The sequence below is a fragment of the Neodiprion virginianus genome, chromosome 5 (genome assembly GCF_021901495.1).
Source record: "Neodiprion virginianus isolate iyNeoVirg1 chromosome 5, iyNeoVirg1.1, whole genome shotgun sequence".
Lineage (NCBI taxonomy): Eukaryota > Metazoa > Arthropoda > Insecta > Hymenoptera > Diprionidae > Neodiprion > Neodiprion virginianus.
In genome coordinates this window covers 8,083,915-8,097,355 of record NC_060881.1, presented here as the reverse complement: position 1 = coordinate 8,097,355, position 13,441 = coordinate 8,083,915, and the positions used below count along the sequence as shown (strand labels likewise).

The 13,441-nt window shown below is 37.9% G+C and overlaps 2 protein-coding genes and 1 non-coding gene across 7 annotated transcripts; 1 reads left to right on the top strand and 2 right to left on the bottom strand.

The window, feature by feature from the left end:
- Window positions 1-1,883: 1,883 nt before the first annotated feature.
- Window positions 1,884-11,550, bottom strand: LOC124304302 (protein lingerer). Of its 5 annotated transcripts, XM_046762312.1 has the most exons (15): window positions 11,499-11,550; window positions 9,527-9,728; window positions 8,684-9,050; window positions 8,336-8,599; window positions 7,738-7,931; window positions 7,357-7,650; window positions 6,928-7,245; window positions 6,314-6,754; window positions 5,911-6,135; window positions 5,496-5,700; window positions 5,195-5,400; window positions 3,024-3,233; window positions 2,811-2,933; window positions 2,416-2,691; window positions 1,884-2,333 (listed from the first exon to the last, which is right to left on the bottom strand). In XM_046762312.1, the coding sequence occupies exons 2-15, from the start codon at window positions 9,659-9,661 to the stop codon at window positions 2,082-2,084; spliced, it is 3,510 nt and encodes a 1,169-aa protein (XP_046618268.1). In that variant the 5' UTR covers window positions 9,662-9,728; window positions 11,499-11,550; the 3' UTR covers window positions 1,884-2,081. The 5 variants fall into 5 exon arrangements, with proteins under 5 accessions (XP_046618268.1, XP_046618270.1, XP_046618271.1 ...); XM_046762314.1 differs by lacking the exon at window positions 11,499-11,550 and having other exon boundaries at window positions 2,416-2,688; XM_046762315.1 differs by lacking the exon at window positions 11,499-11,550 and having other exon boundaries at window positions 3,024-3,194.
- On the top strand, window positions 11,525-12,984 carry LOC124304304 (probable 28S ribosomal protein S16, mitochondrial). Its single transcript, XM_046762319.1, has 2 exons — window positions 11,525-12,375; window positions 12,591-12,984. Exons 1-2 carry the CDS (start codon window positions 12,247-12,249, stop codon window positions 12,897-12,899), a joined length of 438 nt encoding a protein of 145 aa, XP_046618275.1. The 5' UTR covers window positions 11,525-12,246; the 3' UTR covers window positions 12,900-12,984.
- Window positions 12,985-13,349: 365 nt separating this feature from the next.
- On the bottom strand, window positions 13,350-13,441 carry Trnai-uau (transfer RNA isoleucine (anticodon UAU)). Its single transcript is given in 2 exon segments — window positions 13,350-13,385; window positions 13,404-13,441. It is a non-coding gene; the product is annotated as a tRNA-Ile (tRNA).

Sequence of the window (13,441 nt, the reverse complement as noted above, 5' to 3'; positions counted from 1 at the left end):
AAGAACAGAAAAAAAACGAATAAAATACATAACAAGAAATATGATTGTTTGTTTAAATTAAATATGTGCATGTAAAGTAATTATGTAGAAATTTGCTGCTTGGGCAAAATAAATGTTCACCATTCTCTACCGTTTTGTATCTTCAATTTTTTCTCATGATTAAATACACACAATCATAATCTACAGTAACAATACCTTATTAGCAATTTTACTCAGACCATATTTGGTTATTGCGTTTTAAAAACACTTTAATCAGGCGTCTTAATAGCCAACTAGAATTATCAAGATAAATTGAGAAATTCTAAGAATCGGATAACTTTAGAGTATATCTACTTTTGCTTGCAGCATAATGCTGGTAAAAATGAAAAATAGTTCTGAAGAACGTTGCACTGAGAATGACGCAAATAATAATTTTATATAATATTCGACAAGTATACTTCGAATACCGATGATTAAATGAGGGATTAACGGGAAAAGAAAACTGACGTTAGTGGTGATGAAATTGTGAAATCCTAGGCGAAATGATATTTGTAAACATTTGTTTCGTTTCATTGGGTGCATCAAATTATAGAATTCAGCCTTGATGATTGCTTAAGAATGCGAGTTAACGGTTAAGACAGTAAAGTGCGTAGGTCAGTTTTATTGATTTTATATTATCACCTTTGGCTCTGAACGCAAAAAAATTGCCAATTGCACTAGTTTATGAAGTCAGATATTTTTATTAAATTAGTATTTTAAAAATGTTTTTCTCATTTTGTCAAAAGCGATTGGAAAACCCACTGAACCAAATTCATGTTGTAAATTACATAAGATCTATAACTTTATAAGTAAGACCTTCACAACCGCGTACAAGGATGTTGGGTTGAACTTATCTGGAATTCTAACAAATCATAAGGGGCAGTGACCATGTCATTGCCATTTGGTGACTTGTTGAAAAATCGTGAGGTGTCGTAACGCCGAATGGAAGAACTAAACAATTGTCCTGATATATATATATATATATATATATATACACTGTACTATACATACATGCATATATATATATATATATATATATATATATATATATATATATATATATATATATGTATGTATGTATATATACATACACATATATATATATATATATCATACTAATATTGTGAGTTATCGTTATGTTTGTTTATCGATCTTTAGTATCATTCGTAACACGTTTTACAGACGGTAATCTCTAATAATATTTATACAGCTTATGTCTTATAAAATCTTTATATATATTCAAGTTCACTCCAAGAAAAGAGAAGTATATTATTTTATTCGCCTACTATCTCCCTGTTTTTCTCTTCGGTAGCGTTTATAATATTAAGTGAAAAATTGTGTATTCGTGTTAAAATTTGTATGCATACATATATAAACATTTCCTAATTATCGATATGAAAAAATCATGGGGATTTGTAGAAAACAAGCTGTGATTTTTAGGAGTTTTATAATTTTCTTTCAATTTTCCTTTTACTTAAATTGATTATTTACTTAGTTATAAATGCAGTTTGTTTTTATAATATTTAAGTGAATACGACGTGTGTGTACGTATGTTTACATATATATATATATATATTTTTTTTTTTCAACAGATGTACGAATTTTTGATCTTCACTAAGTTTATATGATAATATATCTCAGCGTACCTGAAATGTTCAAACACAGGTTCTTGATTTTAGGACGTTTCATAGCCTACAGCACTTGATATATATTTATACATCTTACTTTGTAATTATGTATAAAAAAATTCGTCTATAAATTAACTCTCACTAATGAGACAAAACGAATTGTCTAATTCTTCCATTCCTTGGAAAGTTTTTATATTTTTATTTCATTATGTTTGTTTTTTTATCCCCCAATTCATATAATTCGTTCGAGTTTTTATTTTCCAAGTCTTATTACAATCCAGTTATTTAATCGTCTATATCCTGTATATATAAAATCTGGTCTAGACCTGGTTTTTTTTCCTTTCATGTAGATCGTTAAAGCTTATCTAAATCTGTGACGACGTGAATTGAACAATCTTTCCTTTTTTACGCTAACTGTATTACGTCTGATTAAGGTTAGTTACCACCAGCCCAGTAGCTTGGACTGTAACCTCCTGGCTTAGCTTGAGCCTTGTTCTGGGAACTTGCATTTGAACGCTGTCCCGTGGTACTGCCACTATCTTGATGTAAGGGCTGATGCAGCTGATGTGGCATTGTGGGAATAAACAAATGCGGAGCTCCGTAACCACCTGGTAAAGCGGCACTCTGACTTCCAGCTAACCCAAATGGGGGGGGAGTGGCCGAATGGAACGTCTGCTTATCATATGACTGAAAAAACAAACAACTTATTCTCCTAACGCCTTGAAACAAGGTGCGGTTCGTGAATTATCATCTTTCCACGTAGACTTACGTTAACCTTGTTCAGTGCAACATGACTCTTTCCATACATCGTTGCACTGATTTCAGTTGCGGAAGATCCTCCGGAGTTGGTATTTCCAGTGGACGTCCCAGTCTTGCCAGTCTGTGTACCTGTATAACCGCTGCTGGCACCTTTATACTCGCCAGCTGGTCCAGCGCTTGCCAAAGCATCATAACTAGCGCCACCACCGTAACCAGACCCATAGCTACCTGGTTTTGCACTATATGCGCCGCTATTTGTACCTGCATTTCCAGCTGCAGCAATCTGCTACAATCGAGGAAAATCGTATGTTAAAAATGCACAAAACGCTATTCTATCAGAGGTATTTAGGTAATTATATCGCAAGAATGATAAAAACCCATACAAAACGAGTTCACAACACTCACTGGGTAAATGGCGGGCGTTCCATATTGAAAACTTCCAGGCATCATGCCGCCACCGTATGCAAAATATGCGTATCCAGGTGGTAACGTTGGGTTCATCATCGGTTGCTGATGCTGCGTAGCAGTCTTGAAATGTAAATATTCAAGTTCAGTACCAGAAGAGTGAAGAAGTGATAACTGAATACATAATTCGGTTAGAGTATGAGGAAAACTTACCTGTTGAGACATAGTTGAGGGAACTGGCGACGCGTTGCTATCATTTCTGGCAAACCTGGCGTCACTAATACTGGTATAGGCCCCTTGTACGCCCTGAACACCCTGAACACCTTGGACGCCAGTCAAGGCGTCCCCGCGCCCTCCTCCAAGACTCGTTGCTGGACCAGTCGTCTGATAGCCCAGAGCCGCGTCATAGTAACCAGTAGTGGGCTGCACGTTAGTCAGGGAGGCCAAACACAAAACTACATGCATACACTGTGTACTCCAGATACAAGGAGACTAACTAAAACTAGGGTTTATGCCAACTAAATTAGGACCAATGATGATGTCTAGCCATCGTTCTACTAATAGTTTGGGCTCTACTGGATGGATAAGTACTATTTGACAGTTGAGCCATGCCATGGTTCTGCCAAAGAATAGGGTCGATAAATTGGCATTGCATCAAAGAATTAAAATTCAAAGTAATTAATCATAGGCTTAAAAATTGAACACTGGAATTAAGTAAAAAATTAATGAATCAATCGCCAGGCAGTGGTTTGAAATGAAATGAAATGAAATGAAACACATTGGCTTGAAGTTAATGTGGAAAAAGATTGCTTCTTAAACTGTACAAAACTGTAAAATTTAAGATTAAAAAATATTGCCATCGATTTATTTCGAAATTGATGGTTCACCTAGATATACAAAGATCAGATTACTTGAAAAAATATTCACAATTTAAGCATAGCGGCACTACAAAATGACAATACTGATCAAATTAATGGGCAATGGATTATAAACAAAAATTCAATCTACCATCGATTAATTATTTTTTTCACCTCACCCAGTGCATATCAATCATACGGTGTCATTTATTGGTTGCTGGATACATTATCCTTGAACAAGTGAGACCTTCTTTCTGCATTTATGTTCAGCAACCGATAAATGACCCTGTATATTGATGATACAGTTTTTCAATTCACTCTTTATAATACCGCAGGTTCGAGATTAAATATTTCATTATCATTACTTAAGTCAGCCCCCAGAAACTAGAATAATAAACTTCGTGATGCCACATTAAGATATATACCAAATAATTTTTACCAAATAAAAATACGAGCGAGCAACTACCAAGCACCAAGTTAATAGTAATTATTGTCATTCTTTAATAATTTGAATAAGTATAATCATTATCCGTAATTTATCTAGTATTGAATAAACCCTCAGTTCTCAATAGAAAGCAGTAGGTACAAAAATTATAACATTCAGCAATTGCAACATTAAAAGCAATGGTTTTTGGCCTTCTGGCACATCTCTAAAGTAAAAATAGTCGCAAGTTTCATAGAACAATCATTCGTATTAAGGGGTTTTGAGCACGATACCTGTTATACTGTTTTTTATTCTACACGCATTGACATAGATTCAATAAATACTAGAAGTATCTATGCGAAGCTGTGAATTCAGCACTTTGAATGAAATTCCAACATTGCAAGCGTGCTGTAAATCCTTGTATTATAAACTGTCTAGCATTATTCCAAAACAAATACGTATCGCGGGGCAACTTAATTCCCTTTCCAAATGATCGTACGATACCAAACCTTCCGATATTCGACGAGAGACCAGTGATATTTGAATGACAGAAACTTTTATTCCGCACCAATTATATACTTCCTAGCGTTTCTATGTAGTTTTACATGTGAAAGGCTCAAACTTGTAATTTAATATGCACGATGAGTGGAGTATTTTTAATATATTGGCATGTAAATCATGAGATTCTGTATTATATTTATGTAAGTCACTAATTTACCAAACATTCATGATAGGTATTATTCTCTGATTTCGTAATGTTGACACTGTACTCAAAACCCCGTAAAGTATTTAGGTGAATTACTATAAGAAATAATCGGATCAAGCAAATCTGAATTACGAAATTTCAACTTTTGAAGATCGAAGTCAAGGATCACAGTCTTGCATAGACATCGCGAATATTAATAGTAAGATAATAGACATATAATCGATTGTAGGTTTAGATAAATTATTTGAAGTATGTAAAAACCATTAACGAGAGTGTCAAAATGGTATGGATATAGAAATGACAATATCGGGACAGGTTGACAACTAAGAAAAATAGAGAAAAAGTACAATTTGCCTGTATACTAAAAAGAAGGTAGAAATTTGCATTCAACACTGACCATATGTGGTATTCTCTGCTGCATGAGCTGCAAATCTTCGTAGCTGTACATTGGCTGCTGGAACGCTGCATACGGAACGCCTTGTCCCATGATATACTGATGACTGAGAATTGGTGCCATGCTTCCAGCAGCACTACCACCCGTCATGCTGCCAGCCCCACTGCCACTGCCAGTCACGACTCCACTTGACGTGCTCTTTGGTACAGCTGTCACAAAATTCCATTCGATTTCGCATTATTGGAAAACTAAATCTTACTCGAGGTCTGAACCAATTTGCGTAAATCAGGTGTGGCAAAGTTACCATTTGAACTAGTTGCTTTTGCTTGCGAACTATTTGCTGTAGTCGGAAGACCCAGAGCTGGTGCACTTGTCGTGGCGAGTGAATTACTGGACGTTGTCGCACTGCCATCGTATTGCGAATCCTTATTTGTACCACTGTTGAGCTTATGATTGTGAGCCCCGGTCTGTGGTTGGGTACCATAACTACTATACGCACTGGCGTAAACCTATTAACAGCAAGGACAGAAATAAAAGTAAACTTGCACAACGGCATGTCAAAATCTTTTCAAATTTTGGATGATTTTTCAACTGGAACAATAACTAAATCGTCATTTATGAGCATTAGTTCTCACGAATTAATTGCAATGAAAGAAAAGGATATGAATTATACTTGCAATTGCGTAAAGTAATATTTTAGATATTTTAGCGATAATTACCGATTGTGTTGCACTTTGATAGCCGCTAGATGCTTGAGTCATTGGTGACGTAAAGTTAGCTCCAGAATTTTGATAAGCCTGTGGGGTAGATTGGAATGAAGAGGAGCCTTGATAGCCGGTTGCTTGGTAACCTGAGTTACTGTTAGCCGCAGTATTAGTGGCTACAGATTGCGACTGATACTGAGACGTTGTTGCAGGTACGTAACCACTTGCTGGCTGAAATACCTAAAGTAAAAAAAAAAAAAAAAAACAGAAAACATTGTTGCATTACTAGGCACGCCTGGAAAAATATTACGACAGATGAATGCAGGAATGTGGATTAAAATAGAAAAAGAAATTCAACAAATTCCAAATTCACAGCAATGAAACCACTCTAGATCTACCCGAGTATTAATATAGTTACCTGATTAGTTGTATTTTGGCTATAGGTCGATGCCGCAGATGCGACAGCAGCTGGGGAAGTTTGATTGAAAGTGGAGGCATTATTTTGGGAATAAGAGGATGACGTGTTGTAACCAGAGACCTGGGTGACTGCTGCTGTAGCTGAGTAACTGCTACTGTTACTAGCAGATTGTGCAGGGAATGATGATTGGGTCGATTGCGTACTAGTTGAGTATGCATTGTAGCTGTTTGGTGTCGCATTGGAAGGCTGATAAGCTGTCTTCTGAGACTGATAGGCAGCAGTTGTTCCATATCCAGGTGTGTTCCCTGGAGATACCTGGGAGGAGAAGTCCTGCTTGGTAATATCCAGAGAAGGAGCACTATTGCCACTACGAGCGACAAAACCGCTTTGCGAACTTAGAGAGTGGTCACTAGACACTGGCAAGCTATCATTGCTTGACAACTGAAATCAGGGACAGGGAAACAAGGTTACAACAGGCCACAGGGAAGTTATCAAAGCAGCAAATTAGCTCTCTCTCTCTCTTTTGCTGAGGATGCATGCGCAATACATGTAAATCTGACATGGTTAATTTGGAAAAACATACATTAAACTGTTTGTTACATGTATACACTCACCATTTGCGATGTAGCGTTATACTGATTAGTATTTGTCTGGCTGGTCTCGATATCCAGAGTATTTGGAGCATTTGAAGGGTTGGCGACATTTGTCAATGGAGTTACGTCTATCCCAGGCGTGGCTGAATTCGCAGCATTGTATTTCTCGGTCGCGGAGCCGTCCAAAGATCCGGCATCGGTTCCAAAGTCCAATGCTCCAAACTGCACGTCGAGAAATCCAATACCACTGTTCACAGCATCGCCAGGCATCTCAACTGCGGTGGCCGGGATCTTTGAAGGAGGAGGTACTCGGGGTCGCTGCTTTGGTTGCCTCTGGGGCTGGAAAACACAAACAAAATGATCAAGAATTGATAAATATGCGCAAATAAATTTTTCGATTGTTCATTAAAACGCATTGTTGTCAATTACTGAATAGATCATAAATTTTACCTGACTGTTCATCGTTGATGAGAACGCGCCTTGATTGGCTGCCTTCAAGTTTTCACTTGTTTGTTGAGTCAGCTGTGTAAAATATTGACTCTGGGCAGCTGTAAGAACTCCTCCAGTCGAGACGTGAGGTTGTTGAGGTAGTTGCATAGTTGGCATATTCAACATCGACTGCGTCTGCTGCTGTTGCTGAGAGACCATGGATTGTTGCTGTTGCTGAGAGACCATGGATTGTTGCTGCTGCTGTAGCTGCTGCTGATGTTGCTGCATAGGAGTATCTGACAACTTGGGCATTTCCTGATAAAAAATTCCCCATTAATAAATGAAACCTACAACAGCGGATTCTACATTAAAAGATAGTTTCCTAAAGTTTGTGTCTCTTACATCTTGTTGCAATGGGGACAGTTTAACAGATTGAGTTGACTGTAGAGGTTGAACTTCTTGGTGCTTAGGATCTTCTGCGCCAGGCGTAGCTTCAGCCAAACCACCACTTGGAGTAAAAACTTTTGTATCTGCTAGAGAGCCGGTATATTCTTCGTTATCCCAATCTTCAGTGGGTTCGAGATTATTCCAGGCATCTATGTGCATGAAAACTTATTCTTACTACGCAGTCTTCAGTTAAAGTGACGTGAAAAATTCCAAATATTTCTCAATGCTAAGGGCATAGTTTTCGAAGACACGTTTTTTGATAATCACTCATAGTAGATGGAAGTTGAGAAAGTTTCAATTAAATGATACTGATACTTTATTTTGTTTCAATGAATAAGAATCGTTCCAAAAAATTTAAGGAATTGTCAAGAAAAATGTAAAATTCCAGTATATTTCTGAGAGATTTTTCAAAGAAGTAATAATTTCAAGAATATAACCAGATTTTCACAGAATGTTGGACACTTACAGGGTTAAAATTTTCTTATGGTTGATTAAGGCTTCATCGATCCATATTGAAATTGCTAAATATACGATATTTTAAATAAAATCTTACCCATCTTGGGCTCCTGAACTGTTTGTTGCTGTTCTTCACTGCCAGTCCAAGTGTCAATTGGTCGACTAAAGCTGTGCCCTGTTGCACCTGAGCCATTATCACCTCGATTGGCAAAAGTACGGGGTCCAAGACCCCTGCCACCTCCTCGACCACCTCGCCCTGACCGACCAGGTGCACCTCTGCCACGTCTGTTTCCGCTATACCCACCCTCACGGCTACCATCTTCCATGTTTCGTTCATTCTCTTTATTTTCTCGTCCACGCCCTGTGACCAGCAAGAAAATCATTAATGATTAAACAATTTAATGGTATTCTGATTTGTCAATTTGAAATAATGGGTAATTCTTACAGCCACGATTGTCATGGTTTGCTCCGCGTCCTCGCAAACGTGGAGGCCCACCGCCCCGTTGGTTACGTCTCTCTTCCCAATCCCCACCATCGTCCTGACCACCTGATTGATCAGCATTCTGCTTTGAGCCTCCCGGTTGGCGGGTCTTCTTCTTTTTTACTTCCCATTCCTGCGTGACACCCTCAAGCAGATTATTCACGGCACTATCTAAGTCGCCGTCACAATCATGCAAAGCTAGCACCACTTCGTCCTCAGAACGGCGCGTCATGTCCATGACTTGCTTTATGCGCTCTTTTAGAGTCGGATCCTCCCCACCAGCCATCCGAGTGTCAATGATTTGTGCGTGTCGCATCTGGTCCGTATTAGGCTGCAACAAGAAAATTTAAATAAAACGCCATTTGAAAACTGGGTTTAGACAATTTTCAAAATCATTGTGCAAACTCAATACATAAAAGAGTAGTTGAAGCTGTTAGCGATTTGAGCAATTCATCCTGTGCAACGAGTAATAAACTTTACAGGAGATAAGGACTGCAGTTAACGGTGAAATATTTTTTTTCAGAAGAACATATTCACCAAGTTATATTATAATTATAACTCATCTATAGACGTGTGCATATTGCGCATCGATCTATGATTATGTACCTGAAATTCCGATCAATAATTTGGATTGAAAACTCAAGTTGCTGCTAACACTACGATTCAGCAACTATCTGCTGAATAGTAAATGTTACCTAGGTAGCTATTTAACATTAGGAAATAGTGAAAATATGATTGAAAGTTATTACTGAAGCTCATGTTTCACTAATGTTTCATAAGAATATGTATGATATTTATTCCATGTACCTGTGCTTTGTCGTGTTTAGCTGTGTCTGTGGACTTAGAGTAATGATGATCAGACTTGCTGTGTTGCTGTGATGACTTGTTCTTATTGGCACCTCTCCCGCCGGAGGGCACCGACGATTTGTTGCTTGCACTCATTGCCAACTAAAACCTCGTTCACCTATGTCACTCACCTATCACACTATGTACAGTCACTATTTACAATCTGAAACCACAAGAACATAATTTATATTAATGAAAGGCGATGCAATACATATCTAATGTTTCCTTAACATTAATCAAAATTTAATTACATAAATCAATTTCATTATTGCAAATAAATTGAAACTTGTAGTTCAATGTCGTCCTGGAATTTAAAAAAAAATGCTGATTCAAAATACTGGACATCCGATGGCTGGAAAATTTAGAATTTTGGGTTATTTGGATAAAAAATTTCCTTATTACAAAAGTAAAAACTTGTATCGTAATTCATTCATTCTCCCTTTTGATCAATTTCATCCACACTTAGCACCACATTTCAATTATGAACTAACGACAATATATTTGAACAGATATTTAGATATTCAAATTCTGAGCTAGAAACCCAAAAATTGTTTCTAACTAACTATGGTAAAGAAAATTAGTTCAAGGAAATTGGAGAGCACAAGAAAAATGTATCGCTAAAAAATTTCAGGCTCAAATTTTGTTAGACTGAAATGATATGGTGCAGATTTATTATATGTCATAATAGTATTGAGGCATTGATACGTGTACTATTTCACCAAAAATTATTAGTCTGTACCAAAATTCTACAAGCAGTGTTTACAGATGTGTGTGGTTTAATTTTGTTTGAAAATTCAAACTTTCCTGATACGGTTTTATGGAAGTCTCAAGAGCTCCCTGCGAAATCGAAACCTCTGAGATTTCCACGATCCACAGGTTGTTAAGACACCTTGCAAATGAACGACTGGTTACGTTAATGATGCTTTGTTATCTCGTTCCGCTAATTATAATGTTATGATTCAGAGGTATTTCCTGCGTAAAAAGAACCCTACAACACGTCTGACGAGCAGTAATGTCTGGTGTTTAAAATTTATCGATAATATCATAACGCCTATGTAAAGGCGTTGAAAGATAGCAAACATGCTCACATTACTGCAAGTGTGACGTGCCATGTTTACATTGCTAATAATTCAGCTATTGAGAGACGATATTCTAAATCTTAAGACCCACCGACACACTGGTTGATCTGTATACATGTCAAGCTCAGACTTGACGATTTATCTAGAAACGAAATATGAAACGGTATAGTTATAGCAAATTCAATTGGTTGTTTTACCTCAATGAATGAAGTATATCTAAAAAGATGGAACTTGAGAGTGTATAGATTACTGTGTCCAGATAGAGGCGGTTGACTCTACGGCTACAACGAAGCTGAGTATCCTGGGAGGTTTAAAAGTACGAAACGCACGATGAACTGAAGTGCGTTTATCAAGTGTCTTGAAATGTGAAATTCAAGTCTATAGGTGTTAATAATTTTCATGGAAAATGGTGAAGTGAAAAACGAGATTTTTTGACGTGTGGCAACGCTGGGGCGATCCCCGGATGCACACAAAAGAAACTTGCACGATTTACTGTTGTTGGTACGGGGGTTGGAAAAAAATGTTTAAAAAAATCGATACCATCGTGTAGAAAGGGGCCTCGGAAGGATCCGTTACGATATACGTGCCGAATTGATAGAAATAAGTGGCAATTTTATCCAACCATGTGGACGAGAGACGCCATTTCCCAGACAAGGCTTGTCAACCCATCATCTTGCTCGACCATCAATACCCGAAGACCTGATGAAAAAACCGTCGAAAAAAGGGGAGAAATACACCCGTGAAATGCACAACTTTCACGTTTCTACGTTCCCTACCTTTATACTATCACAAATTGTCTTAATTCTCGTAGGCGGCGGGCGAATATCACGAAAAAACAACGATTTTTACCGTACCTGGTTAGTGCGCTCAAAACGCAGCTCGGTCACGTGACCCCAGGCTCCCCCCTTCAAAGCTCATTAACCCCCCGGCGACGCGACCGTCGAAACATCGATGCGCGCGCCGCGTGGCGGCGTCAACGGCAACAACAGGCAACAATTTGCAAATTCAAAATTCAATATTTTCGAACCGTTTCAAAATTCTGCGATTGCTAGGCAATATATCCAAATCGTCGTAACTGCTGTTATATTTTCTATTAATCGTGGGCATGCCTGAATCGCGGTGACAAATATCGACGGACACCGGTATGCTTATATTTTTTAAAACGATGGAATTTCAACAATTCTTTGGTAATTAGCAGTAATGCTACAACGAAACATAGGAATTCCACTGCACTGAAAAGTCGACGGAAATCGTAAAATTCCATGGACAAAAAAAAAATCGGAAAACGCTCGAAAAAGCATAGACGTATCGATGCCCGAACTTTTGTTCGCGGCTACGGAGGACGTTTTTTTATATAATACAAGCTTTAAATTCTTACGACGAAATTCTTACGGCATTTGAAATTACGTAATTGCGGATATTGCCGGCGTTTAGATTCGATACACGTTACGCAACGTTTGTTTGGCTTGAACTAGGTATCTTAAGTTTGAACTTAACCTCTTTGCGGATCAAACATCACCTCGCGCGAGGTTAGAGAGGATACGTCAGGTTACGTTGGATAGTTGATCGAGTTTTTACAAACCTGCAAATAACAGCATCAAAATGCCGAAGATGCCATGGCACCCCGCTTCCGGAACTGGAATAGTAACTGCTGAGAATGCAAAAAAAGTTATCAGACTCGCACGATACGGCTGTACAAACAGACCTTTCTTCCACATCGTTGTTATGGAGGTGAGAACGATGTTTGATAGGTTAACCTGATTATTAAGGAGTTTATAAATCTTTGCACAATATCCATCGCTTCGTCATACCAAAAGATCAAGGCTCGTTTCATCGACGGGCTGATGATTTTTGGTGAAAAAACTTTGTACTTTTCATTCGACAAATTCTTAATCTTCACCTGTCTCTTGTCTCGCACCCAATAATTTTAACATTACTATTTACAGTCCTTCAAAGAGGTCCGTGCGCCGCCGATCGAGCAAGTGGGAACTTTCGACGAGGTTGTAAATGAAAGGAATGAAAAATTGGTCTCCCTCAACTTTGAAAGGATACAATACTGGATTGCTAACGGCGCCCAAATGTCAAAACCTGTGGCAGAATTACTTGGCCTTAGCGGATTCTTCCCGATTCACCCGAGATCCTATATGTTGGCTTGGAGAAACAGGCAAGCTGCAGATGCCGAGGCCGCAGCTGCTGCTGCTGCAGCTGCTACTGCTGAATCTGCGAAGCAAGAAACAGAAGCAAAAGATTGTTAATAGATTAATTTTAACATTACATTATAGGTACTTTATATTCTGTAGATGATAAAAATTGTGCTAATAAACATGTACATGAATGAAATATTTGTCTATAGAATCCTAGATATTGTTACCATAATCCTGATTTAGTTTTAACATTAATCGTGTACCTTTAATTGTTTCTTCGGATTTTTATCAAAGAAAGGAAATGCGAATGCTACATCCATTTTACTGGCGTCACAGTGCATTATCTTTGTTATTATCTTTGCTATTATCACCCCTCATTATTCATTATTGTACTGAAAAATCCTGCCGACTGAAACATAAAATCAAATTATACAAAGATCTCAATTGTTAATTAACCAAAGATTGGCTGATAATTCAATTCGCTCAAGAATATCACTTCGTTGGCGTAAGTGAGAGGGTAAGATGTAACAAAAAAAAAAAAATTAAATTAAACAAAAATAATTCCCCAGGTGAGGCTCGAACTCACAACCCCGGCATTGCTCACGAACACTGTCTTATAAGTACCGTGCGCTAACCAATTGCGCCACTGGGGA

Excerpts from the sequence above, each read along its gene's own strand:
- LOC124304302 (XM_046762312.1), bottom strand. The coding sequence starts at position 9,661 with ATGAGTGCAAGCAACAAATCGTCGGTGCCCTCCGGCGGGAGAGGTGCC. Across the intron at positions 6,755-6,927 it reads ATAACGCTACATCGCAAATG|TTGTCAAGCAATGATAGCTT; the intron begins GTGAGTGTATAC and ends CCCTGATTTCAG. Across the intron at positions 6,136-6,313 it reads GCCAAAATACAACTAATCAG|GTATTTCAGCCAGCAAGTGG; the intron begins GTAACTATATTA and ends TTTTTACTTTAG.
- LOC124304304 (XM_046762319.1), top strand. The coding sequence starts at position 12,247 with ATGCCGAAGATGCCATGGCACCCCGCTTCCGGAACTGGAATAGTAACT. Across the intron at positions 12,376-12,590 it reads TCCACATCGTTGTTATGGAG|TCCTTCAAAGAGGTCCGTGC; the intron begins GTGAGAACGATG and ends TACTATTTACAG.